The sequence below is a fragment of the Stegodyphus dumicola genome, chromosome 2, assembly GCF_044657685.1.
Source record: "Stegodyphus dumicola isolate Sdum_Otavi_A_Nest chromosome 2, ASM4465768v1".
NCBI classification, from domain to species: domain Eukaryota; kingdom Metazoa; phylum Arthropoda; class Arachnida; order Araneae; family Eresidae; genus Stegodyphus; species Stegodyphus dumicola.
The window spans coordinates 17768324-17794290 of record NC_140769.1 but is presented as its reverse complement, the minus strand read 5'-3'; the positions used below and the strand labels follow the sequence as shown (position 1 = coordinate 17794290).

The following is a 25967-nucleotide window of genomic DNA, read 5'->3' as shown; positions in this document are numbered from 1 at the left end:
GTCGATTTCACCACTATAAGTATTGCTTCCCTTGAAATCAAACAAGGTAGGATCATACTGAATATTATGTTCATTGCAATACCTTTCTACATCATTTGGTGATCGTAGTCTTTGATTAGACCCCCTCTCAAAATAATACACATCCGTACGAGCGCCGTCTGGCCTTGGAACAGGTTTATGAAGCCAAGTTACTTGTCTCAATGTAGATTGAGTATCAGTGCCAATTGTAGAAGAAGGTACATTGGTATCGGTTCTTTCCTCTATTTCAGGAAAATAGCCAACTGGAGTGTTAGTAGATTGGAACTCTACCCTTTCTTCAGATTCCAAATCAGGTAGGGTGCCCAGTGCAGCTCCACTGCCACTTTTCTGCATTCCAATCGACTCTTTAAAAGTAGTATTTAGGGTTTCTACTACCTTTTGCTCATTTTCCAACCAAATCTTGTACCCTTTTGTTCGTACGCTGTACCCAATCAATCGGCCCTTTGTTGCCTTTGGATCAAGTTTAGAATTTCTTTTAGCCTTTGGAATTCCCACACAGGCAATCGTTCCAAATGCCTTAAGGTGACGTACTGATGGTTTCCACTTAGTGTATAATTCAAATGGGGTCCTATCTTGGCCCTTATGACAGATTCTATTAAATGAATATGCAAAATACATTACTGCATCTGACCAAAATTCGGAACTCATTCCACTATCGTGTAAGATTGCACGTACATTATTTAGAGCTGTCTGATTAAATCTCTCACAAACTCCATTCTGTTCTGGAGTGTAGACATCTGTAAATTCGTGCTTTACACCATTTTTATTACAATATGACCTGAATTGATCATTATCATATTCTCGCCCATTGTCAGTCCTAAAGTATTTCAACTTAAGGTTCAAGGATCTTTCCGCACGTGCTATATGCCTTTCAAATACTTCAAACACCTGACTTTTCTCCACAATGGGGTATACTACCACATAACGAGAATATTCGTCAATAAAGGAAACGAAATAATGTTCACCATTCCTACCTGGAATGTTAATAGGTCCCCATACATCAGAGAAAACCCTTTCAAGCGGTCTCTTTACTTGAATACCTTCTAAAGGTCTATAGGAGATTCGTCTTTGCTTATTGATTTGGCAATGTTCACAAAACAAATTAGGTGAGTGCTTTAACACAGGAAGACCTCGAACTGAATGTCTCTTACTAGTCCTGACAATAGTATCATAATTTATATGACCAAACCGACCATGCCATAATTCACTATTATTATGCTGAACTGTGGATGCCTCAAATTTCACAGATTTGCCCCCCTTTTTGATTATTTTCGGGAACACATGATAGTTACTTCCTATCAACTTAGCCTTGTACAAAGTTGAATTCTCATCATCAGTAACTTTAGTTTGCCCATTTTTACCATAAAATCTCGCTCCATTGATATCCACCCTAGGTCCAGATATTAAATTTCGTCTCAGTTCAGGTGAATATAACACATCTTTAAGCAAAATAACCGTATCCCCAAATTTTATTTTAACAGTACCCTTCCCATGAATTGGAAAAGTTACCCCATCAATAGCTACTAGCATATTCTCATTTTTCACAGAAGAAAAAGTATCAAACAATTCACGATTTTTACAAAAATGATGAGATGCAGCCGTATCAAAGATCCAACTATTATCATTTTCTTCCAAATTGTTAACATTGGCTTGAGCTATAAAATGGGACTGTGCATGGAAATTATTACTTTTACTCAACTTGGGTTTATTTTTACACTTAGAAGATGTTTTATTACTACTAGATACAGCTGAGGAAACAGAAGAAGCAGGTGAGGGTGATCTGGAAAAATTACCTCTCATTCTACAGTATTTTTGAATATGACTTGGACGGCCACATTTATAACACTTCAGCCCTTTAATCTGCTTAAGTTTGGGTTCACAGTGAGTACTTTGTACTTCTATAATCTTATTGGAGTTTTCCCTATCTATCTCTCTTAAATTAAGACGCGTTTCCTCTCCTAGAATTTCAAGTTCAACATTTTTAAAAATGAACTTTTCATCTGGCCACCTCAAAATATTCTGAACTACTTGATCAAATTTATCTGGAAGGAACCTAAGAAACTGGAAACATATATATACGTCTCTTACAGCCTGATTAATATCAGCTAACTGTTCAGTTACGCGTTTTAATCTAGAAGAAAAGAAACTAATACTTTCATTTGGCTTGATTTTGCAATTTAAGAACTCTGAAAACAGGGACATATGTCTTGACCGATAATCTGGCTGGAAATATTTGGTAAGCGTATTCCAAGCCACTACCGGGTCATCAATTTCACATATCAAATTTCTATATTCAGGGCTTACATTCATATAAATTAACGATAATGCCAATCGACTTCTATTTTGATAGTCGGCAATAATTTCTTTTGTAATACCCTTAACATCATCCAAATCAGGACATTTTTCAATACCTTTAACAAAAAGCCATGCATTTTTTTCATTTAAGACAAACTTCATATCTTTAGACCATGTAAAATAATTACATGCATCAAGTTTAGCAATATTATGCATGACACTAACAGTAGCCATATTTGAATTTTAACAAAAATTGCCCCCCCAATCTCTTAAGTCCTAAATTAACTTTAAACTTCAAAAGTCTGCACTAAAAATAACTCAGGAGCTAGTGGCCCATAACCAGAATGATGCTAAAGCAAAGTTTAAAGTTTAAAGAAATTAAACATTTAGCAGTAGTAGCAATGAAAGCTCTCTGAGTTATGTTGTGCAGACATTGAAGACAATAAAAGATTTTGAACTTAACCAATTTATTAACAATATAATAAAAAATAAAAACACATAAAATAAATGTCAACAATATTAGAGCACTAGGAAAAACATAACATAATCATCATTCATCAAATATTTTTACCTGTACTCCAAAACACTGGCATTCTATACAAACAAAAACAAAAAAAAAAAAATGAAGATGTCCTAAATAGTGACTATGCAGCCTAAAAGTAAAACTGGCTACCCATTCAATAAGTCCATAATCAGTGGTCAAGAAAACACCTGAAAAAATTTAAATGTGAAAACACTTAAATCGGCCTAACTCCGTTTGCACAAGGAATCGTCGCCACTCAGGTATTTTTAATTCCGCCCTCTTTGAAGAAACATGGACGCCGCCCACGGCAGTCACTCACAGGATAGCCCCCGGAACCGAAGAACTTCAATCTGGAACCATCATCTCGCATACTGGAATCAAGGCATCCTTTGGAAGGGGCTGGAAACCGCTCACTCACCAGCCGGGAAACCAGGAACTAGATGAGCCAGAGCGACGCGAGATACTTATAGCAGAAGTAGGAATGACGTCATCTCACGGCAACTAATCAGCTATCGGCACGAATCGGCTTTTCAGATGACGTAAATCATGTTTCGTTTTTGCATCTCAATTAGGTTGAAACAGTCCGTTTTCAATGCAAACAGTGGCAGCAAGAAAAGAAGTAGAAGTAACTACTATATTACATTAAAATAAGGACTAAACTAAATAAACATTTCAAGGAGGAGAGATGATGCAGTAAAAGGTTTAAAAATAAGCTATATTTTCCAACAATGCGGTGCCGAGTTTGTGCAATTCTAGGATTTTTTTAAGTGAAAATAGATCGATGTGTACATGGGCAAAGCCAATGTAGTGCGCAATGCCGGGGTTGTGCGCGGTGCCGAGTTTGTGCAATTCTAGGATGTTTTTTAAGTGAAAATAGATCGATGTGTACATGGGCAGAGCCAATGTAGCGCGCAGTGCCGCGGTTGTGCAATTCTCTGATATTTTTAAAATGGAAATAGATGGATGTGTATATGGACACCGAGCTTTGATGTTTTTCGAGCGAATACGGATCGTTGTGTACAAAGGAAAATGAGATAATGTGTGATGACGAGCTGTGATGTAATGTATTTTATATGCAATGTTTAACATATCGTTTGTGTATTTTAAATTTGTATTGTTGTTTTAATTGTGAATTATATTTAAGACATTATTTTTCATTTAAATTGTATTTTTAATTTTTTGGTTTTGATATGTTTATAATGCTTTCCGACTTACGATATATATCGATAGCCCGACGATCTACTCAACAGTAGCAAAACTGTAAACTTTGACCCTATAAGTAACTTTTACCTCATTATTATAATACGTAGTGTTTACAATCGTAATCGCACTTGATAATATGAGTTCTTTGATAATACAGTGTCTCACAAAAGTGATGGGACACTTGTGCTTTACAAAAGGAAACTGTAATAAAATAAATTAAAAAAACATGTAAAAATTTTTTGTGGGTGTGTTTCATACTTAAATTTAGTAACAATTATTACATAACATACATTTTCTCAAAATATTAATTTAATAAAAATACAATTGTTTAGAACGGAGCAAAAAATGGTTCACATAAGTGATGGGACACCATTAGATACTAACTACTATGTACTATGCAACAAAAATCGTCTGAAGTAAGCAATAAAAATATTTTTTGGGGTTTTTATTTTTACTCAAAAGCAATTGGCAATAATTTATAAAATCGTCTGCAGTATTTCTCTCCAGTTTGTTTTGGAATTTTTGAGTTTGATAAAATAGAAATAAATAAATAGTGCAGTTTATATACAGTTTGATAAAATAGAAAATCAAATTCAGAAACATGGCTTTGTTGAAAATTTTTCGGTTGCTCCTTGACAAAGATCAAAGAATTTTTAACTATTCCTTTTTTTATATTATTTTACTGAATTGCTTTTTGTTGTAGTTTTGAACATATATTCTTCCCACCAGAATGTTAACCATTAAAATTTTATTTAATTATTATAGCCTGATTTTATATAAATCTATATATGCATACATGTGTAGAATAACTTAAGTCCAAAGATGAGCATGTATATAGACATAAAGATACTTACTTGTGGCCACTAAGTGTTTTTATGCACTGCCAATTTTTCGTGGACCATATACAAATAGTTTTGTCCTCACTGCTTGAAATCAAGTATGAATCATAAAATTCTAAACTTGTGACAGTTCCTAGAATTGCAAGAAATAAGAAATGTATTTTTTTTTTTTTAATAGAGATCTTTAAATAGCAAAGCTAGATGAATAAGAAAATTTGAATCTTTACTGAGACAAATCATACCTCACACAGAAAAATACACAGTTATAAACAGTCAAAGAAGGGATTCAGTTATGGCAAAGCACACGAGGGCTATCTGCCTAAAGGGAGGGATGCCTTTCGTGGAGGACTTTCTAAGGGAAACTGGCTCGTATACACGTTACACATGCGGAAAACCACGAAAATGCCCATGCAGCCAGCCCGTTCGCGGGATTCGAACCTCAGACCGAACTACCAGTGTTCAGCGTCTTTACCGCTTGGCCGCTGGTGGGCAACAAAGAAGAAACCCAAAAACACGGTAAAATACAGTCAAAAGTCGTTAATTCAGACACCCATAATCCGGACCTCAAAGCTAAAAACTTTCTGCGCATGCGCCACGTTGACACATGCGCATAGGCGTTTACGCGTGTGCGTAAGACTTTTATGACTGCGCATATGCGTGTGCGCAAGTGCAGAATATGTTTTCGCGTGCACGTTTTATGTATAATGGACGGTATAAGCTAAAATTATCTAATTAGCTATTTCAGTTAATGTCAATGATTGCGTTGTTCCTTAATCTTCGATTTGGATCCGGCTTATTATTTTTTGCAGACTGTAAGAGCAATTTTGTAAAAGTAAACTTGAACTTTCGATTATGTCAAATAGAATTTCCGATGCTGGAGCTCCCAAAGGATCTACAAAATGAAAGTATGCTTCGATGCCCATCAAACAAAAAGTGGTAATAAAGTAAACAAATAAATATTAAGCTTTATTTTGTAAATTTTGATACCCTTTAGATCATAATTGTTCTTTATTTCATAAATTACGGTTTCATATTTTTAATTTTAGAATTTCTGCATGCCATCTTACCAGATTTAAACTGATGATCTATAATCCGGAAAAATCGATAATCCAGAATCACCGAAGCGAGTCCGGATTAACGACTTTTGACTGTACTACTTAACATATGAGGAATATCATACATCATCACCACTGTTTGTACACTTTGATTTCCAAATGCTTTTTACAATTCTACACTATCTACATAGTGGAAAGAGTCAGCAGTTCTCAACTGGTGATACGCAAAATATTTTTAACTTCTAAATTCAAAAATCTCATAAAGAAAAAGAACAATTGATAGACATTTCCTATGAACAAACTCTAACTGAAGATTTCAAAAATAACAGACTTGTTAACTTTTGGCTGGACTGAAAAAAAGAATTTAAAGGCATTTCAAATAAAGCTATTAAATTTTTATTGCCTTTTTGGCGCAACTTATATGGGTGGACAAGTATTTTCTTTCATGTTATATTTGAAAAATAAATGCAGAACAAAATTAAAAGTGGATCCTAATTTAAAGTTAAAACTAAGTGAAGTAAGACCGGACAGACATAAGAAATTGATTTCTCTAAAGAGGCCCAAGTTTCACACTAAATTTTAGAATTAAATTATTATAACTTAAATTTTGATAGTAAAAATGCTAATCACTTTTTAATCTTTTTTATATGTGCAAATTTAATATAAATAGCCAATAGGTTGTGCAAATGGCAAACTATTTTTTTAAATATTTCTATTGAGAAAATGACAAATAATCATTGCAAAATGTAGTAGAGGTACTGAAGTTTTTCAGTTTTTGTTTAGATGGTACGTGTTAGTCAAATGGTTGAGAACCACTGGTCTAGACTATAAAAAAACCAAACAGAGTAAATATAGCAGCTTCCTAACAACTAATGTACCTGGATTATAAATTTGAAAGTCATGTTCGTGATTTCTGCTTGGTGTGTGATGTTTGATTTCTTGCAGCAAATTGTAATACCACTAAGGAGTTTGCCAGTTAATGAAAAAGAAAGTGTTGCATTTCTTTCCCCCAGAAATATGCCATTTTGCTTAGTAGCAGAAAGTGTAGAAATGTGTATTTCATGAAGATAATTTGTGGTCTCTGATGTTTTTTAAATTAAAGCTGGGCAATATGCACATTGAAAGCAGCACAAAGCTGTTCTGTGCTTAGAATTATACAATTCTCTGACCATTTTTTTTAAAGTTAAAACAGATCATTGTGCACATGAGCAGACAACCAGGAAAAAAAGATGTTTTATTATGAATGTTTGTTGTGTTTTTAATTTAATTAATTTGTTGCTGTTTTATATAATTTTGAGTGCTTCATTATGGATGCTTATTTTACATAATGTTTAGTGTTTCATTATAAATGTTTCTTACATTTAAAATTTTGTTAGTGTTTTATTGAAGAAATGTATTTAAGAAACATTATTATTTAAAAATTATTTTAGATTATTAAAATGTATTAAGAAATTGATTTAAGGCTAATGTTTAAGGACTGGGTTTTAAATATTAAGATTCCCATACAATAATTTAAACACACAAACAATTTAAAAACTATTACAATAAATTGTATACATAAAATATCCTTTATTTATTCATTTTTTGAATTTTCTTAACACAGAATAAAGTACATAGTTTTTTTTTACAATTCAAATATTAGATATAAAATAGCCATTTGCATATTCAAATGGCTATTTTATTTTCCTCAAATTTAAAGAATTTTATTGTTGTTAAATTAAGATTTAAATACACAGATACTACTTTGTAGATAACTACCCAACTAGACAAAAGATATAATGACCATATATCTGCCCTCCCACACAGACCAACCCCCCCAAAAAAACTATTTTGATATACAAATGTTATATGCTGGATTAAATAAGAGAAATTAATTGTAATAAGCATATGAAAAGAGAAATGTGTTTTAGAGATTGCAACTAGATAAAAGAAAACTCCAATATAGCTGGCCCATTCCATAATGCTTAGGAATTCCCCGATGATGACATCACTTTTTTGCAAAATAACCTTTACATGCTTTGCTGTAATTAAAATAAAGCCACCAATTAACTATTTTACCAAGCACTGAAAACTGAATTAAACTATTCAACATACAATATTTTATCAGCTTACAATATATGATCAAAAGTAGCAAACACTCCAGTGTTTACATCATTATAAATGACGTTATAGTGAAGTTGAAACATAACAGAACCTCTGCTGTTGCAAAAAGTACCAAAAAGAAAGTAGAGCTACACATGGCATTAGAAGAAAACTTCCACAGTGAATTTCAAGATGCTGAATGCATCTCCAACACAATGATCATGCACTATGAAATGGTAAAGCTTTCTGTACTGCATCGGAAAGTCTATGAATAAGACTCGTGGTGCAAAATGGTAGGTGAAATGGTGCTTTGAAAATTAACCCAAACAATGACAAGCACTGATAACAGTGGAGTAAAATTAAGAGTATTAGAACTTTTGCCAATGGTAACACATCCTAGGGAGTATCAAATCTTGCTACTGACAGCAGCATGAAAGTAAGGAAGAATACCAGATGAATGACATATGTCTAGCTACATTTAGTCTAGAATGAAGCTCGATGGTGGAAATAAAGCAGTTGTTGTTTCTCATAATTTTGGCTTGTTCATTAATGGATGTAAACAATATGATGATGGAAACAAAATGAGGATGGAAAAAATAAACGCACATGCTTTTCTCAATTTTACACAATTCTGCACTATCCACATTGCGGCAAGAATCTGTAAACACAGAATCCACTACCATCTCAGCCTGACTGTAATCTTGTACAGTCAAAAGTCGTTAATCCGGACTCGTCGGGACTTCGGCGATTCCGGATTATCGATTTTTCCGGATTATAGATCATCAGTTTAAATCGCGTAAGATGGCATACAGAAATTCTAAAATTAAAAATATGAAACCGTAATTTATGAAATAAAGAACAATTATGATCTAAAGGGTATCAAAATTTACAAAAAAAAAGCTTAATATTTATTTGTTTACTTTATTAAACATTTCTCTCAATGTAAGTTGTTTAAGTTGCTTCGTTTTATGTGATAATACTTTCTCTTTAATTCTATAAACAGACATAATTTTTTGTTCAGTTACAAAGTTCCGCTGTTCAAGTCGCGTTAATTGCCGTGCCGAGAATACCGACTAACTTGTCAATCGAAATTTTTTCGTTTTCACTAACCTCTCTGTCACATTCTTCATGTCTTCATCCATTTTTTGCAGCAATTCCACTTTTTGTTCGATGGACATCGAAACATACTTTCATTTTGTACGATCCTTTGGGAGCTCCAGATTTGGAAATTCTATTTGACATAATCGAAAGTTCAAGTTTACCTTTATAGTATTGCTCTTACAGTCTGCAAAAAATAATAAGCCGGATCCAATTGAAAAATTAAGGAACAACGCAATCATCAACATTAACTGAAATAGATAATTAGATAATTTTAGCTTATACTGTTCGTCATACATAAAACGCGAACGCGAAAACATATTCTGCGCTTGCGCACACGCAAATGCGCAGTCGTAAGAGGTCTTATGCGCACGCGTAAACGCCTATGCGCATGTGTCAACGCGGCGCATGCGCAGAAAGTTTTTAGCTTTGAGGTCCGGATTATAGATCATTCCGGATTATGGGTGTCCGAATTAATGACTTTTGACTGTATACAACACATAATGCTATGTGATGAACAACAGCACAACTTAACATAACAGATCCCTTCAAGAATGAATGGAATTTCAACTGCAATCTAGACCATACCATTTTAGCAAAAGAACTAAATAACAGCACTTTTGCAGGAATAGCAGAACAATCAGCAGAATCACAGTAAATCCGGACCCATGTCATAATAATTTTTTAGTTATTTGTGAGAGATTCAAAAAGTCAAAATGCCTGAATACTTTTAAGTACATAGTATAATGAATATGAAAATTGAACAGAGAACAACTGCAATAGCAGGGGCTTAAATAACAGTACAATCATAAATTGTTAACATTTTATAATATTTAATACATTAAATTTTCATTTACAATAATAGAACTATTAGGGGAAAAAATTAAGTCCAACCATTGTGTTGTATAAGAGTTCCTAATCCTTTCCGTGTTTTCATATTATATAGTTGGATTCTTTCATCTATGCTTCCAGAAGCCAGTAACTTGTTGTTTGAAGCAATACATCTTACAGATTGCAGATGTGAATGTTCTGAAAAGCTCTGCTTTAAAGAAAATTTCTGAAAAAGACACACAGAAATTATGTAAACAATGAAGAGAATTATTAAAAGATTTATCAATAACTGATTATATATATGTAGGATAAAAAACAAAAATAAAAATTCTAACTTTAATTTGCAATAATCCTTAACTGTCCACAGTAATTTGGGTACTATTTCCCTTTTCTATTTTAAAAATAGTTACTGTCTAAAATAAACCTCTTTAATGGATCATTTCAAAATTAATCCATGTTATATGATGCTTACATAAGGCTAATGATGACAAAGCTTGCATAAAACTTGAATTGATCAATAATTTCAATTTGATTTCAGATTAGAGGCTTTTAACAGCCAATTGGAAAACTGTAAACAAAACTAAACCACTCTGAACCAATTATTATAAAATTTAAAATATAAAAGCATGACAAATATCTGGCAAAAATTAACTAAGATATTTAGTGCTTGTGGCGATTTCAAGGGCTGTAAGCAAACAGATGAGTGAAATGTTTTCATTTGTACACAATTAAAAAAATTGTTTTTTTCAATGGCCGGGTGCTTTATTTAACAGCCATTAGCCTTGCACTACTACAGGGGCTACAAGTGGTGGCCATTTCATTATGGGAGCACCTAACGTTGAGTTGGTTTCTACAAACCACTGTTGCTTTCCACAAAAGAACGGATACCATGCCTTCTCTGGGATTCGAACCCGAGCCCATCGCTATGGCAGTCAGGGTCACTAACCACTATACTGGCTGGGCAGCATGCAACTAAAAATAAAATATCAGTTTCAAAAAAGGTTTCTAACAGTAATAAATTAGTGCTAATCATTCCTATGCAAATCACTACAAAAACTATATTACATTTTTTTTTTTTTTTTTTTTTTTTTTTTTTAAGGAGATCTTATTCATAGAATCTTACATAATTTTTGTTCTAGAAAACACTGCTAAGCTTCAGTATTGACACATAGCCAAATTGTATCTTTTTTTTTTTTTCATAAATAAAAAGTATTTTTCTTTTAGCAAATGTTTTTGTCTGATTATTAAATTATAATTCTAAAATTCTTTTACTTCATCAATACTTTTTCATTACCTTCTGTAGGGATGCAGTTAATCACAATGTACATGCACACCTTCAAACTACGCTTGTTTCTAAAAAACAAAGGACCTGTAATAGTATTGCATTTTGACAATGTGGCTGCTTCATGTATTTAGTAACTAGTAAGTGTTAGTGCTAGTGCCAAGTCTATGCAGATGATACAGTAGAATTTGGGGGTGGTAACATTTTAGAGGTAAAGAGCAGCAGAATTCAAGCACAGAAGATATTGTATCAGGCAACAAATATTTAGCATCAGCTCTAAAAAGTGCACGGTGGCAGATTGGCCAAAGAAATCAGCCGTGGCAGGAAAAATATGTCGCCCTAAGGTTCCATATGGAATGTAAAGTTATTATTACTAAGTATTCCATATACATGTAAAGTTATTGTTATCATCATAAAAGTACTTTTATAAAATAAAAATATATCTTTGCAGAAAAGTAATACTTTATTCATATATATATAGAGAAATAAATAACAGCGACTAAATAATTATACAGTACAAAGTCTTTAATCCTGACTCGTCGGGACTTCGATTCCGGATTAGGGTTTTTTCCGGATTATAGATCATCAATTTAAATTTGGTAAGATGGCATGCAGAAATTATAAAATTAAAAATATGAAACTGTAATTTATGAATAAAAGAGATCATAAATGAATATTATGATCTAAAGGGTATCAAAATTTACAAAAATAAAAAAAGGGGGGGGCTTAATATTTATTTGTTTACTTTATTAAACATTTCTTTAAATTAAGTTGTTTAAGTTGCTTCGTTTTATGTGCTAATATTTTCTCTTTAATTCTATAAACAGACATAATTTCTTGTTCAGTTACAAAGTTCCGCTGTTCAAGACCTGTAATTGCTGTGCTGGGAATACCGACTAACTTGTCAATCGAAATTTTTTCGTTTTCACTAACCTCTAGGTCACTTTCTTCATGCCCTTATCCATTTTTTGCAGCAATTCCACTTTTTGTTTGATGGACATCGAAACATGCTTTCGTTTTGTAGATCCTTTGGCAGCTCCAGAATCGGAAACTCTTTTTGACATAATCGAAAGTTCAAGCTTATTTTTTATAAAATTGCTCTAACAGTCTGCAAAAAAAAATAAGCCGGATCCAATTCGAAGATTAAGGAACAACACAATCTGCAACATTCACTGAAAGAGATAATTAGATAATTTTAGCCTAGCTTATACCGTCCATTATACATTAAATGCGCATATGCATATGCATAAATGCTACGCATGCGCAGAAAGTTTGTAGCTTTGAGGTACGGATTACGGACGTCTGGATTAAAGACTTTGTACTGAATAAACAAAACAGCAGTTGATTCATAATTAGCCATTTAAATATTTTTAAATTCCAGGTGCCTGGGTAATTATTTGCATTATATCTTAAATTTTTGCTTTAGCCTAAATATCCTGCTATAGGTTCATCAATAGTAATGACTCTAAATTAGCTTGCTTCAGAATACTCTACTTTTTACAATTTTTAATTTTGAAAAAGCTCTTTCAGCATTCAAATTGCGCTATATATAGAGTGAGTACAAACTTATAAGCAAAAAAGATGTTGGCATACGCGTTACTATATAAATTATATTTAAAGAGTAATTTATATACAGACAAGACACAATTTTTGAAAAAATTGCATATAGCTTTGAATGAATGCTCATTAATAGATAGAGCACTCTCTCCTGACTTGGTATCAGATTCCAAATAATGATTTTCAAGTTAATTTAGTACAGTCAAAAGTCGTTAATCCGAACTCGTCGGGACTTCGGCGATTCCGGATTATCGATTTTTCCGGATTATAGATCATCAGTTTAAATCTGGTAAAATGGCATACAGAAATTATAAAATTAAAAATATGAAACCGTAATTTACGAAATAAAGAACAATTATTATCTAAAGGGTATCAAAATTTACAAAAAAAAAAGCTTAATATTTATTTGTTTACTTAATTAAACATTTCTTTCAATGTAAGTTGTTTAAGTTGCTTCGTTTTTTATGTTATAATACATTCTCTTTAATTCTATAAACAGACATAATTTCTTGTTCAATTACAAAGTTCCGCTGTTCAAGTCCTATAATTGCTGTGTCGAGAATACTGATTAATTTGTCAATCGAAATTTTTTCGTTTTCAATAACCTCTGTTACTTTCTTCCCTATCGGAAGCGAATTATAATGACGAGGCATTTGATTTAAATCATATCAAAGACGAGATGAAATACTACATTGAGTAAGCAATTATAAGCCAAATAAAATAAAAACATCTGCCCTTAAGATAAGGATAGTGCTGACAGATCAACTTCCAATTCATTGCACGCCACTGGGGCGTTAAAGATAAACAAAGTTTAGATAAACAAACGTTAAAGATTAGATAAACAAAGGATATGCCTTTATCCATTTTTTGCAGCAATTCCACTATTTGTTTAATGGACTCCGAAAGATACTTTCGCTTTGTATATCCTTTACATATTAGTAAATATATATCAGAAATTCTATTTGACATAATCGAAAGTTCAAGCTTACTTTTATAAAATTGCTCTAACAGTCTGCAAAAAATAATAATCCGGATCCAATTCGAAGATTAAGAAACAACGCAATCTGCAGCATTAACTGATATAGATAATTAGATAATTTTAGCTTAGCTTATCCCGTCCGTTATACATTAAACGCGCATTCGTAAACGTATTTTGCGCACGCGCACACGCAAATTCGCAGTGGTAAAGGTCTTACACGCATGCGTCAAAGTTACGCATGCGCAGAAAGTTTGTAGCTTTGAGGTCCGAATTATAGATCATTCCGGATTATGGGTGTCCGAATTAACGACTTTTGACTGTATTTCCCATTTGATTACTAGGTTCTGATATTCATCCTTAAGATTATCAATTATTACACCTGCATAGTGCCCTAGTAATATAGATGAATAGTCGCAAGAGTTCGGCGACGATGGCTTCAAAAAGTTTTTGGGATCGAGAAGCGATATGTCTTAATACACCTTCTTATGCCCTTTAAACCTACGTTCAATCGATGAAATGGTGTTATCCATTATAAAATTAAAGACATTAATTTTGAATTGTTTGAAAAAGCAATTAAAATTATAGTTGGATGATCCTTTGTCGTCCATTTGTTTCACTTTTCAGCATCTTCTAGCAGGTAGTTGTTGAAGACAAATGTATCACAACCTAGCCATTCTAGTTTATTATTGCAATCCGTTGCAAATGATTTTGATGCATTAAATATTAAATCGAAGTTTCTAGAAATGGCTAGTGAAGAGCTTGTAGCCTCTCTAACCATATTATATGCTAGGATGTAATGTAATCCTTTCGTCTTTCATAATATTTCGTTACCGGCTTAGCATATTGAAATATTTTCAAATATACGTGAGCAGACAAAATTTTATATTTTATCCAGAATAGATTTTGCCATTTGTTGTATCTGTGCATTTTGTATATCATTCGAAGATATACTTTTGAGTGAAAATATTAATTCTATGCATGTTTCCTCACATGCAAGGCTATCTCGCTGAGTCATCTGTGTCGATTCAATCATTCGAGTTTCTCGATTGGCCCGAAATTGCTCCGGCCCTATGCACCACTGAAAGTGCATATTTACATTAACTGTGAAGTTACTACATTCTTCACTAAAGTTTTACTGATTTGTACATTAAATCCTCCCACATGAGCTTAATCATTAGAGACAGTACGCATCCTCTGAGTGGCATGACTTTCAGTACTTTTCCGTTATCAGGACCAGACTCAATGCCAAATATTTCACTACACTAACCAAGAGTTCATATGAAGTGCTTGCCAGATTTATAATACAGCACAAAGTCCGAAATCCGGACATCCATTATCCGGAATGATCTAAAATCCGGACTTCAAAACCACCAACAACATTTTTCTCAGAGGCTTTACGCATGTGTGTTTAATTCCCTCCCTTCGCACATAATAAAATATCTGGAGAATCCCGATTCTTAATTTCACTTCCACACTAAATAAAATACCTTGCTATAGAAGAAAAAAATCATTTTAGCATAAATTCGTACAATCAGTAATTTGGCTCTGTTGCTGCGCTTGTGCTTGGCACACATCTCAAAACGAAATATTCCACATAGATACATCGTTGATCTGATGCCAACCCGGCAAATCATTACTTATTATATTTTCCTTTTATCACCGCATGGTCATCAACGCATGAATTCATATTTCAGGCCAGGTACGGATATTAGTCGATATCTTTGCAGAATGGGAACACTTAAGCCCCTTTGCGAAGCAGTGTGTACAACAGTGATATGAATCCCTAAGATACCATTCTCTATGGCATTCTTCAGAAAAATTAGAAATGAAGCTTGTACAAATAGCCCTTGTGAGCTTTCTTTATATAAATTAAATAACCCAGTTTGCAGTACATTGGAACTCAAGTCTCAATCACTAGACTATTAAATAATTAATATGCCAGATATGGATTAGATTATTTATTTATGACTGAGCACACTAAAGATAACATTCCACAAGAATGAGGTGCATTTTAATTTATAAAATCTATCCCGTATAATAAAAATGAAAATTATAATAAACGAAGAATCAACACTCCTATAATATAAATAACAATTTTTATTGGCTTTAATTTAATGAAAACTGAATCTGCACACTTTTCAGGGAAGATGAAGAAGGATCTGCTTCTCCCGACTTTTCCCCATAAATTTTTAAAATACTGTATGACTTATTTTTCCTCTTTATCACTGTCGCATATTACTGTTCAGAGAATTGCCTCTAGCTATAAATTCAACTGATGATTAGCCTCAAATTTTATTAGAATAAAAACATACAGAACAAAGAATAAAAACATAACACAATGTTTATACATATACCTTAATTAATACAGTCAAAAGTCGTTAATCCAGACTTGTCGGGACTTCGGCGATTCCGGATTATCGATTTTTCCGGATTCTAGATCATCAGTTTAAATCTGATAGGATGGCATGCAGAAATATTAAAATTAAAAATATGAAACCGTAATTTATGAAATAAAGAACAATTATGATCTAAAGGGTATCAAAATTTACAAAAAAAAAAAGCTTAATATTTATTTGTTTCTTTCAATGTAAGTTGTTTAAGTTGCTTTGTTTTTTATGTGATAATACATTCTCTTTAATTCTATAAACAGACATAATTTTTATTCATTTACAAAGTTCCGCTGTTCAAGTCCTATAATTGCTGTATCGAGAATACCAACTAATTTGTCAATCGAAATTTTTTCATTTTCAATAACCTCTGTGTCACTTTCTTCACTATCAGAAGCGAATTATAATGACGAGGAATTTGATTTAAATCATATCAAAGACGGAGTACATCGAAATGAAATATTACATTTAGTAAGGAATTATAAGCCAAATAAAATAAAAACATCTGCCCTGAAGATAAAGATAGTGCTGACAGATCAACTTCCAATTCATTGCATGCCGCGTCGTTTTCCTCCCCCCGCAGAGCAGCGTGAAATTGATAAACATATTTCGGAATGGTTAGATAATCAAAGGATATACCTTTATCCATTTTTTGTAGCAATTCCATTTTCTGTTTAATGGATTTCGAAACATACTTTTGCTTTGTAGATCCTCTACATATTAATAAATATATATCGGAAATTCTATTTGACATAATCGAAAGTTCAAGCTTACTTTTATAAAATTGCTCTAAAAGTCTGCAAAAAACAATAAGCCGGATCCAACCCGAAGATTAAGGAACAACGCAATCTGCAACATTAACTGAATTAGATAATTTTAGCTTAGCTTATACCATCCGTTATACATTAAACGCGCATTCGTAAACATATTATGAGCATGCGCACACGCATATTCGCAGCCCTAAAGGTCTTACGCACACGCGTAAACGCGACGCATGTGCAAGAAAGTTTGTAGCTTTGAGGTCCGGATTATAGGTGTCTGAATTAACGACTTTTGACTGTAAATGACTATATAATTTATAAAAGAGCGAAATAAATAATTTATTTTACACTCTAATACAGAGGTTCTCAACCTTTTGATTAACGCGCACCACCTAAACAAAAATTGAAAAACTTCAGTACCACCATTATATTTTGCAATGATTATTTTTCAAATTCTCAATAGAAATATTAAAAAAAATAATATATTTTGCGACTTGCACTACCTACTGGCTATTTTGTTGTATTACATATATGTATACATATAAAAATGCTAGATTAAAAATTGGTTTTCATTTTAATTACCAAAATAAGTTATAGTGCTTAAATTCCAAAATTTAGGGTGAAATTTGTGTCTGCTTAAGAGAGATGAATTTCTTTATGTCTGGCCTTATTTCAATTAGCTTTAACCATAAATTGCGACCCACTTTTAATTTTGTTCTCGAACATAGCATGGATGAAAATCCTTGTTCGCACAGACAGATTGTGCAAAAACGGCAATAAAAACTTTATAGCTTTATTTGAGATGCCTTTAAATTCTTTTCTCCGTTCAGCCAAAAGTTAATAAATGTGTTATTTTTGAAATCTTCGAGTTAGATCGAGGAAATTTCTGTTAATTGCTCTTTTTCTTCACAAGACTTTTGAACATAACAGTTAAATACATTTTATTTCTTTGCGTACCACCGGTTGAGAATCGCTGCTCTAATATATACAGCATTATACAAAGTACCTTCAAAATTTTTTTATGAAATATTAGGAAGAAGAATTTACCTCAGATTCTAATTCCAAATTATAACCAAGGAGAAATCTTTCATATGTTCCGATAACAATTTCCATTAATACATTATCGGAAGCCGTAGTTTCGACGACAGTTTCGGTGTCATTCATTTTTCACAAAAAAATTAAAACACTTTACTTCGAGATAACTGTTTGTTTACGTCCGCCCTCGTGCTTCCGTTTTACAGTTGCGGTTATTTGATCGTTGTTATGCTGCGCTGCTTTGCATGGTTTTTCTCCTTGTTTTTTAACGTTATGTTTCAAAGAAAAAAATATTTCTTGATAATTATAGTCATGAACTTTTCTTGTATTTAATAATAAGAATACTGAAAACTTGTTTTAAAAAATATTAATATTCATTCTGATTGAGGAATTTGCTGTAGTTCGTAAATTTAATTGATAATTTTCATTCGAGTACGAGGGAGGTGGCATTTAGTGGCGTGTTAAAGCGCAAAGGAAATATTTGGTTTTGATTTCTAGTCGGTAATTAAAAAAAAAAAAAAAAAAAACATAAAGTAAAATGGAATGAAACGCAATAAAGTAAGTCTTCATAATTTATTTTCATGTCATTAATCCCAGAACCATTTGTTTTACGTAAAAAGGAGCAATTTACTTTCATTTAGCATTATTGGAGCAATTTTCGCATGTAAAAATTTGTTTCTGTTTCGATAAAAAAAAAAAAAGAGACGGAACGTGTATAAAGGGATCAATTTTGAGGTTTCTACAACGATAACTTTCATTCTGAAATTGTTAAGTGTGAGATGGCTGTAATTTGTTTTGCTGCGCTTTCATTTGATTAGTATTTTCCCATTTGAACTTGCGTATCTCATTTTTTTATCGTCAGACGACAAGGGACATAAATTTTAAATATACTTTTCAGTAAGGAAAGACTGTATCACAATATATACTATATTTAGCCAAATGCAGGATCGAGATTTTATGCATAAGGTGTTGAAGATTATATGTTAACTACTCATGTATTTCTTTGTTTCTTAGTAATCAAAGATATTAATAAAATAATATTAGGTATGTAGTTTTGACCTTTGCTGATTAAAATATATTTTTAGTAATAAATAAAATATTTTTATTATTATAGTATAAATATATTATTTATAGTATAAATATACTTTTAGTAATTAATATATGAAGCATTAGGTATGTAGTTAGTAGTCCATAATAGTTCTCGACATTAGTTCACAGTTCTAGTTTTCACAGTAGTAATTCTTGTTTCCACAATAGTAACGATACAGACAAGAAGTTGCAGTGGGCATATTCGATGCTTAAGCATGCCACATGTTATATACACTTGACTAGTGAGATTAGTACTTTTATGTTATTAAGGTTAGGTTATTTAATTATGGCAAAGCCTCGAGGGCTATCTGCCTAAGGGGAGGGATGCCTTCGTGGAGGACTTTCTAAGGGAAACTGGCTTGTATACACGTTACACAGGGGGAAATCCATGAAAACACCCGTGCAGCCAGCCCGTTCACGGAATTCAAACCTTGGACTGAACTACCAGTGTTCAGCATCTTTACCGCTCGGCCGCTGGTGGGTCTTATGTTATTAAGACTGGATTCAGAAATGTAGTTATGTGTCAGTCCTGATTAAGAATTTTAGAGCTGGTAATCACTTGAAAGATTTTATATATACATATAAATACGTTTACAGCAAATTTTTTTTTATTTCATTCCTTCTCTCTCTCGGTTTTGGTTTAGCTGTACCATGCATTCCACAGTAAAACCAGTAATGGAAATTCTTTGGTGCCCATTTTCCTGAATACCCAAGGACCTTTTTCTGGTGTTCCCTTTTCTTTGATACCCTAAGCATGTGCTTATATTTTTCAATGGTTAATAGAGCCTTGATATGTATGTATGTATGTACTTATGAATGCAAATACATGCATATACATAAATACATTCATTTCTGAATCTGGTCCCAATAAAACTGCCCTTTAAACTATGGTACAGTTTCTCACAAAAGTGTTTGTAAGCCCACGAGTTTCAGTGAAATATTGCTTTATTCATTAAAAAAAATCAATATTTTAGAATGGAAATTTTTTAATACTATCCGTAAATTTCTCTTAGCAAAACTCCATTTATGAAACTATTAAAACTTTTTTTTTTAAATCAATAATAAAAACTAACAGAAAAGGGCTAATCTTCTTTATACCCCTTGGTTTTTTTTCTGAAAAAATCTTGAAGCGGTATTGGTTGTTCGTGAAATCTAGAAGCCTGCTGTGCTTTTTTGTAATAGTAACCCATTCGTATAGACCCAGGCTTTTGGTTCTTACTATTCTTTTCAGTTGTTGTGTTAGCTTGCACATGTGTGCTGTTTCCTTGGATTTTGAACTTGTTATTATTTTGCTGGGGGTACTATCATTTGAGTATATCTGGGGTGGATAAGAGGATGAATGTTGATTAAGAGCAGAGGAGATGAAACGACAAAAAATTTAATTGAATTGCTTACCTGGAGGATGGAGATGTTGGTGGGAAGCCTAAATGTATGCATGTGAAAAAAACGTATGTTAAAAAATTGACGTTTCATTTATTTATTCGTCTCTGCTAGTTTTGTCAAAAGATTTGTTGTTTAATGTTTTTATGTTAGGAAATATATAATTTTGGTTATTTATTCCTCTCTGTTTGTGTATTTTTGGTTATTTGTTCGTCTCTGTGTGTTAAGACAATGGCGATTTTTTTTTCTGGATACCATGATAGTTTTATCTTTGCTATAGTTTCCCTGATTTTTTCAAGTGAAAATAGGTCGATGTGTATGTGGACAAAGTTAAGGGTGTGCACAATGCCTAGTTTGTGCAATTCTCTGGTGTTTTTTTAAGTGAAAATAGGTTGATGTGTACATTGACACCGAGTTTGTGTAAGTCTTTGACTTCTTATTTTAGTTTCGTGTAGCGGCCATCTTGAAATTGCTGCCGATCTTTCCTGGCACTGATCTTGCCATAAAAAAGAAACGATTCTCCAAAGGGTACCATAGAGTAAAGTTTTACCCAGGAAAGTTACCTCGCAATATCTTCGTATGCTTTAATGAAATTTGTACATATTAGTAAATATTGTAGTATTTCTGTCATTTAATATTTTGTAATATATACTGCAGTATTTATGAAAGCTTTGTGACATCTGGGCAAACAGTTCACCAGTTTTTTTGGCTGATCTTTAGAATATGGTAACTGGTAGTTTGGCGACATTTTGGAGGCGATAAAGGTTACTACCTGGGACTTTGGTAATAATGTGAGCGGTACTCAGTTCCGATTACGCATCATTTTGTGTGAGGGAAATGAGAGATCATGGGATATGTCATGTGATATTAATGGACGAATTACAGTTCTTTAATCAGAAAAGGGGGGAAATCGGGAAAAAATCTGGAAATTTTGTATTTAGCTTTATTCTGTGTTGTGTGAAACAGTGTTCGTTAATTTTTGGATCCCATGGCCCTAACTAAAGTGAATTCAAAATGGGTATTTAGTGGGATTGAAAGGCGTAGTAATAAGTGTTTCTTTAAGGTTGTGTGAGATAGAAGTAAAGATGTTTTATTAAGTTATTTATTTTACCTGGTACCTTGCTGTGAACTATAAGTATGATTTTAAAGATCCTGAAAAAGGCGCACATATGCTTGCTTTTTATTTAGCAGAGGAAATAAAAAAAGTTTATCGGACACGTAATCAAGATTCTAAAGAAGATTAGGTAAGTTAGTATTTTTAATTATTTGAGGATATTATTTTTATACATTGTTCTAAATGTAAGATGGAAGTAAAGTAATTTGGTATTATTGGGAAAATTGTTATTAGCAATGATTTAGTTTAAAGTAATTAGGATTGTAAGCTACTTTTTATTAATTTAATGTATGTGCTTATTTATATTTTAAGTAGTGTTTTTGAATTTAATTATATTTTAATTAAATGATAGTTATTTTGTGAATTTTATGTTTGTAGAAATTTGGTATACGTTTTAGTTGAAGTAAACGTGCATGGAAATAATTTAAATATTTGACACTAAGTATTTGTAATGTTTGCGGTATGAATTCGTTGGTGACGCTTATAATATAATAGATAATTTAGAGGTAAAATTTTTGGATATTTTATTTATTTTATACGTGGAAATGTTCATATTTGGAAAGGGTATATACTTTTCCGTTATTAGGTAATTTCATATATGTTCTTTTTAACGGGTTTAAAGATTCAGAAAATTGTCATGCATTTTCGTGAAATTTTTCTAATTTATGAGAAAAAAGAGTGTACATGGATATGGTGAAGAGTGTGCGTAATGCCATTTTTGTGCAATTCTGGGATTTTTTTTTTTAAGTAAAAATAAGTCAACATGTACATGGTTTAGCGATATTTTAATTAAATGATAGTTATTTTGTGAATTTTATGTTTGTAAGAATTTGGTATACGTTTTAGTTGAAGTAAACGTGCATGGAAATAATTTAAATATTTGACACTAAGTATTTGTAATGCTTGCGGTATGAATTCGTTGGTTACATTTATAATATAATAGATGATTTAGAGGTAAAAGTTTTTGGATATTTTATTTATTTTATATGTGAAAATGTTCATATTTGGAAAGGGTATATACTTTTTCGTGATCAGGTAATTTCATATATGTTCTTTTTACTGGGCTTAAAGATTCAGAAAATTGTCATGTATTTTCGTGAAATTTTTCTAATTTACGAGAAAAAAGAGTGTACATGGATATGGTGAAGAGTGTGCGTAATGCCATTTTTGTGCAATTCTGGGATTTTTTTTTTTAAGTAAAAATAAGTCGACATGTACATGGTTTAGCGATATTTTAATTAAATGATAGTTATTTTGTGAATTTTATGTTTGTAGGAATTTGGTATACGTTTTAGTTGAAGTAAACGTGCATGGAAATAATTTAAATATTTGACACTAAGTATTTGTAATAGTTGCGGTATGAATTCGTTGGTGACGTGTATAATGTAATAGATGATTTAGAGGTAAAAGTTTTTGGATATTTTATTTATTTTATATGTGAAAATGTTCATATTTGGAAAGGGTATATACTTTTTCGTGATCAGGTAATTTCATATATGTTCTTTTTACTGGGCTTAAAGATTCAGAAAATTGTCATGTATTTTCGTGAAATTTTTCTAATTTATGAGAAAAAGAACATATACAGTAAAAAGAACATATATGAAATTACCTGATTGCGAAAAAGTATATACCCTTTCCAAATATGAACATTTCCACATATAAAATAAATAAAATATCCAAAAACTTTTACCTCTAAATCATCTATTATATTATAAATGTCACCAATGAATTCATACCGCCAGCATTACAAATACTTGGTGTCAAATATTTAAATTATTTCCATGCACGTTTACTTCAACTAAAACGTATACCAAATTCCTACAAACATAAAATTCACAAAATAACTATCATTTAATTAAAATATCGCTAAACCATGTACACGCCGACTTATTTTTACTTAAAAAAACATCCCAGAATTGCACAAAAATGGCATTGCGCACACTCTTCACTATATCCATGTACACTGCTTTTTTCTCATAAATTAGAAAAATTTCACGAAAATACATGACAATTTTCTCAATCTTTGAACCCGGTAAAAAGAACATATATGAAATTACCTGATAGCGAAAAACTATTTACCCTTCCCAAATATGAACATTTCCACATATAAAATAAATAAAATATCCAAAAACTTTTACCTCTAAATCATCTATTACATTATACACGTCACCAACGAATTCATACCGCAACTATTACAAATACTTAGTGTCAGATATTTAAATTATTTCCATGCACGTTTACTTCAACTAAAACGTATACCAAATTCCTACAAACATAAAATTCACAAAATAACTATCATTTAATTAAAATATAATTAAATTCAAAAACACTACTTAAAATATAAATGAGCACATACATTAAATTAATACATACATAAATACCCATTTCGAATTCACTTTAGTTACGGCCATGGGATGCAAAAATTCACGAACACCGTTTCACACAACACAGAATAAAGCCAAATACAAAATTTCCAGATTTTTTCCCGATTTCCCCCCTTTTCCGATTAAAGAACCGTAATTCGTCCATTAATATCACATGACATATACCATGATCTCTCATTTCCCTCACACAAAATAATGTGTAATCGGAACTGAGTACTGCTCACATTATTACCAAAGTCCCAGGTAGTAACCTTTATCGCCTCCAAAATGTCGCCAAACTAGCAGTTACCATATTGTAAAGATCAACCGAAAAGAAACATGTCTTTACTTCGGGAACACAAAATGGCGGCGGGAAAAAAAAAATAGAGGGTTGCTGTAGGAGAGTTGGTCGCCAAATTTTCGCCAAAAAATCGCCAAGTTACCATAATCGAAAGATCAACCGTTTTTTTTTTTTTTTGTGTGTAATATCTGTGTCAATGTTCCTCTATTCTTCTATCATTACTGTTTTCATTTCAGCTTTTGTTTTAATGTTGTGTCTTCACACTCTAACTTCTAATTCTTTCCAGATGTGTTCTGTTGGGTTTCAATCTGGTTATTGAGGTGGTGTTTTCAGAACTTGTGTATAAATAGACATCCAAAAGGCGAGCATAAAGGGTTGTGTGTTTAGGATCATTATCCTGATAAAAATACAGTAATTTTTAGTATCCAAATTTTGGGAAGATAATTTTAAATACTCTTTTAAAATACTTAAATAAAGAGCATGCTTCATTGTGCCATCAATGAATGCTAAATTATTTTATCCTGATGCTGATATGCACCCTTACACAAGAACAGCTCCACCGCCATACCAACCAAGGTTTTGGGATTAAGCTCATGTTTTTTTTCCTCCATTCTAATTATATGCCCATTGGAACCAAAAATCTTAAATTTGCTTTCATCTGCAAATAAGACATGATTCTAATATGCTTTGAGCTTATTTACCATTGATTTGGGGAAGAAAAGCCTAAGTTTTCTATTTTTTGCACTTCCAAAACATTTTTTTGATCAGAACGCCCATTAGTCCATCTAATCTGAGTACTCGTCAAACAGTTTTAAGTGAAACTGAAGTAGAAAATTTTTCATTAAATTCTGAAGAAATCTAAAACACCAAACATGGATTTTTCACAGATTTTTTAATGATAAATCTCTGATCACTTAGAGTTGCATCGAGTCCTCTTTCCTGGACAACCTCTTCTTACTTTATCATGGATACGATTTTCTTCTTTAAAGCATTCATTTTATCACATACTGCACTGTAGAACATGCTAAATTTACTAATTTAGCTATATACCGAATCGAATTTCCATCCTTAAGATAAAAAATTATCAATTTTCGAATGCTGCTCGTTGTTTCCTTGCGACAACGAGCCATCTTTTAAAAATTACATAAAATGTAATGAATTAAGCAAGTAAAAAATAAGGCTAAACAATTATTTAAATGTCACCAAAATGCAAAAATATAAAAAAGTGGTAGATGATATTTTTATTTATGAAATTTTTTTGTGAAATTGTTTCAGTGTACAATCACTTTTGTGATATATTTTATCTGTGCCTCCTTACATTTTCAATTTTAGAAAAAGAAGATAAGTCGGTATTAAAAATTTAAAAGTTTGGTCTTATTCAAAGTTACATGGAGATGATATGAAAAAAATATTGGGCTTTATATTCAAATTCAGTTCTGGGTTACAGCATTTGGTTAGAGTATATTGAAAAGTACCACTTGTATTATCATGAAGATATTGTTTCATTTATCGTTAAGTTTTTGTTTCATTTATGGTAATCTGAGTAGTTGAATGTTATGGAAACCCTATTATGACGTTATTGGTTACACGATTGTGGTATATTTTCAATGATGGGAAAAGATTTGTAAGGGCTTGTGGTGTGTGTTGGTTTGGAGAACATTGCTTGTTTTGTGGTTTAGATGGTAGAATGGCTGAATGTGGTAAGATTAATTTGAAGTTTCTGTATGATTTGGAACAAAAGGGGAAAAGAGCAT

At 32.0% G+C, this 25967-nt stretch overlaps 2 protein-coding genes across 5 annotated transcripts in view; one reads left to right on the top strand and one right to left on the bottom strand.

Annotated features, from left to right (window-relative positions):
• The window catches only part of LOC118204833 (p21-activated protein kinase-interacting protein 1-like), a 51416-nt gene extending 33240 nt beyond the window's left edge, over window positions 1-18176 (bottom strand). Inside the window, exons 1-3 of one of the 3 annotated variants that reach the window (XM_085810477.1) lie at window positions 17979-18176; window positions 10029-10191; window positions 4915-5032 (exon numbers count right to left, since the gene is read on the bottom strand). In XM_085810477.1, the coding sequence (XP_085666603.1) occupies window positions 4915-5032; window positions 10029-10191; window positions 17979-18095 (398 nt within the window). In that variant the 5' untranslated portion in view covers window positions 18096-18176. The remainder of the gene's footprint in view (window positions 1-4914; window positions 5033-10028; window positions 10192-17978) is intronic. The other 2 variants (XM_085810476.1, XM_085810475.1) reach the window with 2 other exon arrangements.
• A 193-nt stretch (window positions 18177-18369) lies between these two features.
• The window catches only part of LOC118184901 (transmembrane protein 248-like), a 71926-nt gene continuing 64328 nt past the window's right edge, over window positions 18370-25967 (top strand). The window contains exon 1 of one of the 2 annotated variants that reach the window (XM_085810474.1): window positions 18370-18524. Coding sequence is in view for 1 of the 2 variants with exons in the window: in XM_085810473.1 (XP_085666599.1) it covers window positions 18947-19010 (64 nt within the window). In the remaining variant the exon portion in view is untranslated. Of the gene's footprint in view, window positions 18525-18572; window positions 19011-25967 lie in introns of those variants that run through there. The other variant, XM_085810473.1, reaches the window with a different exon arrangement.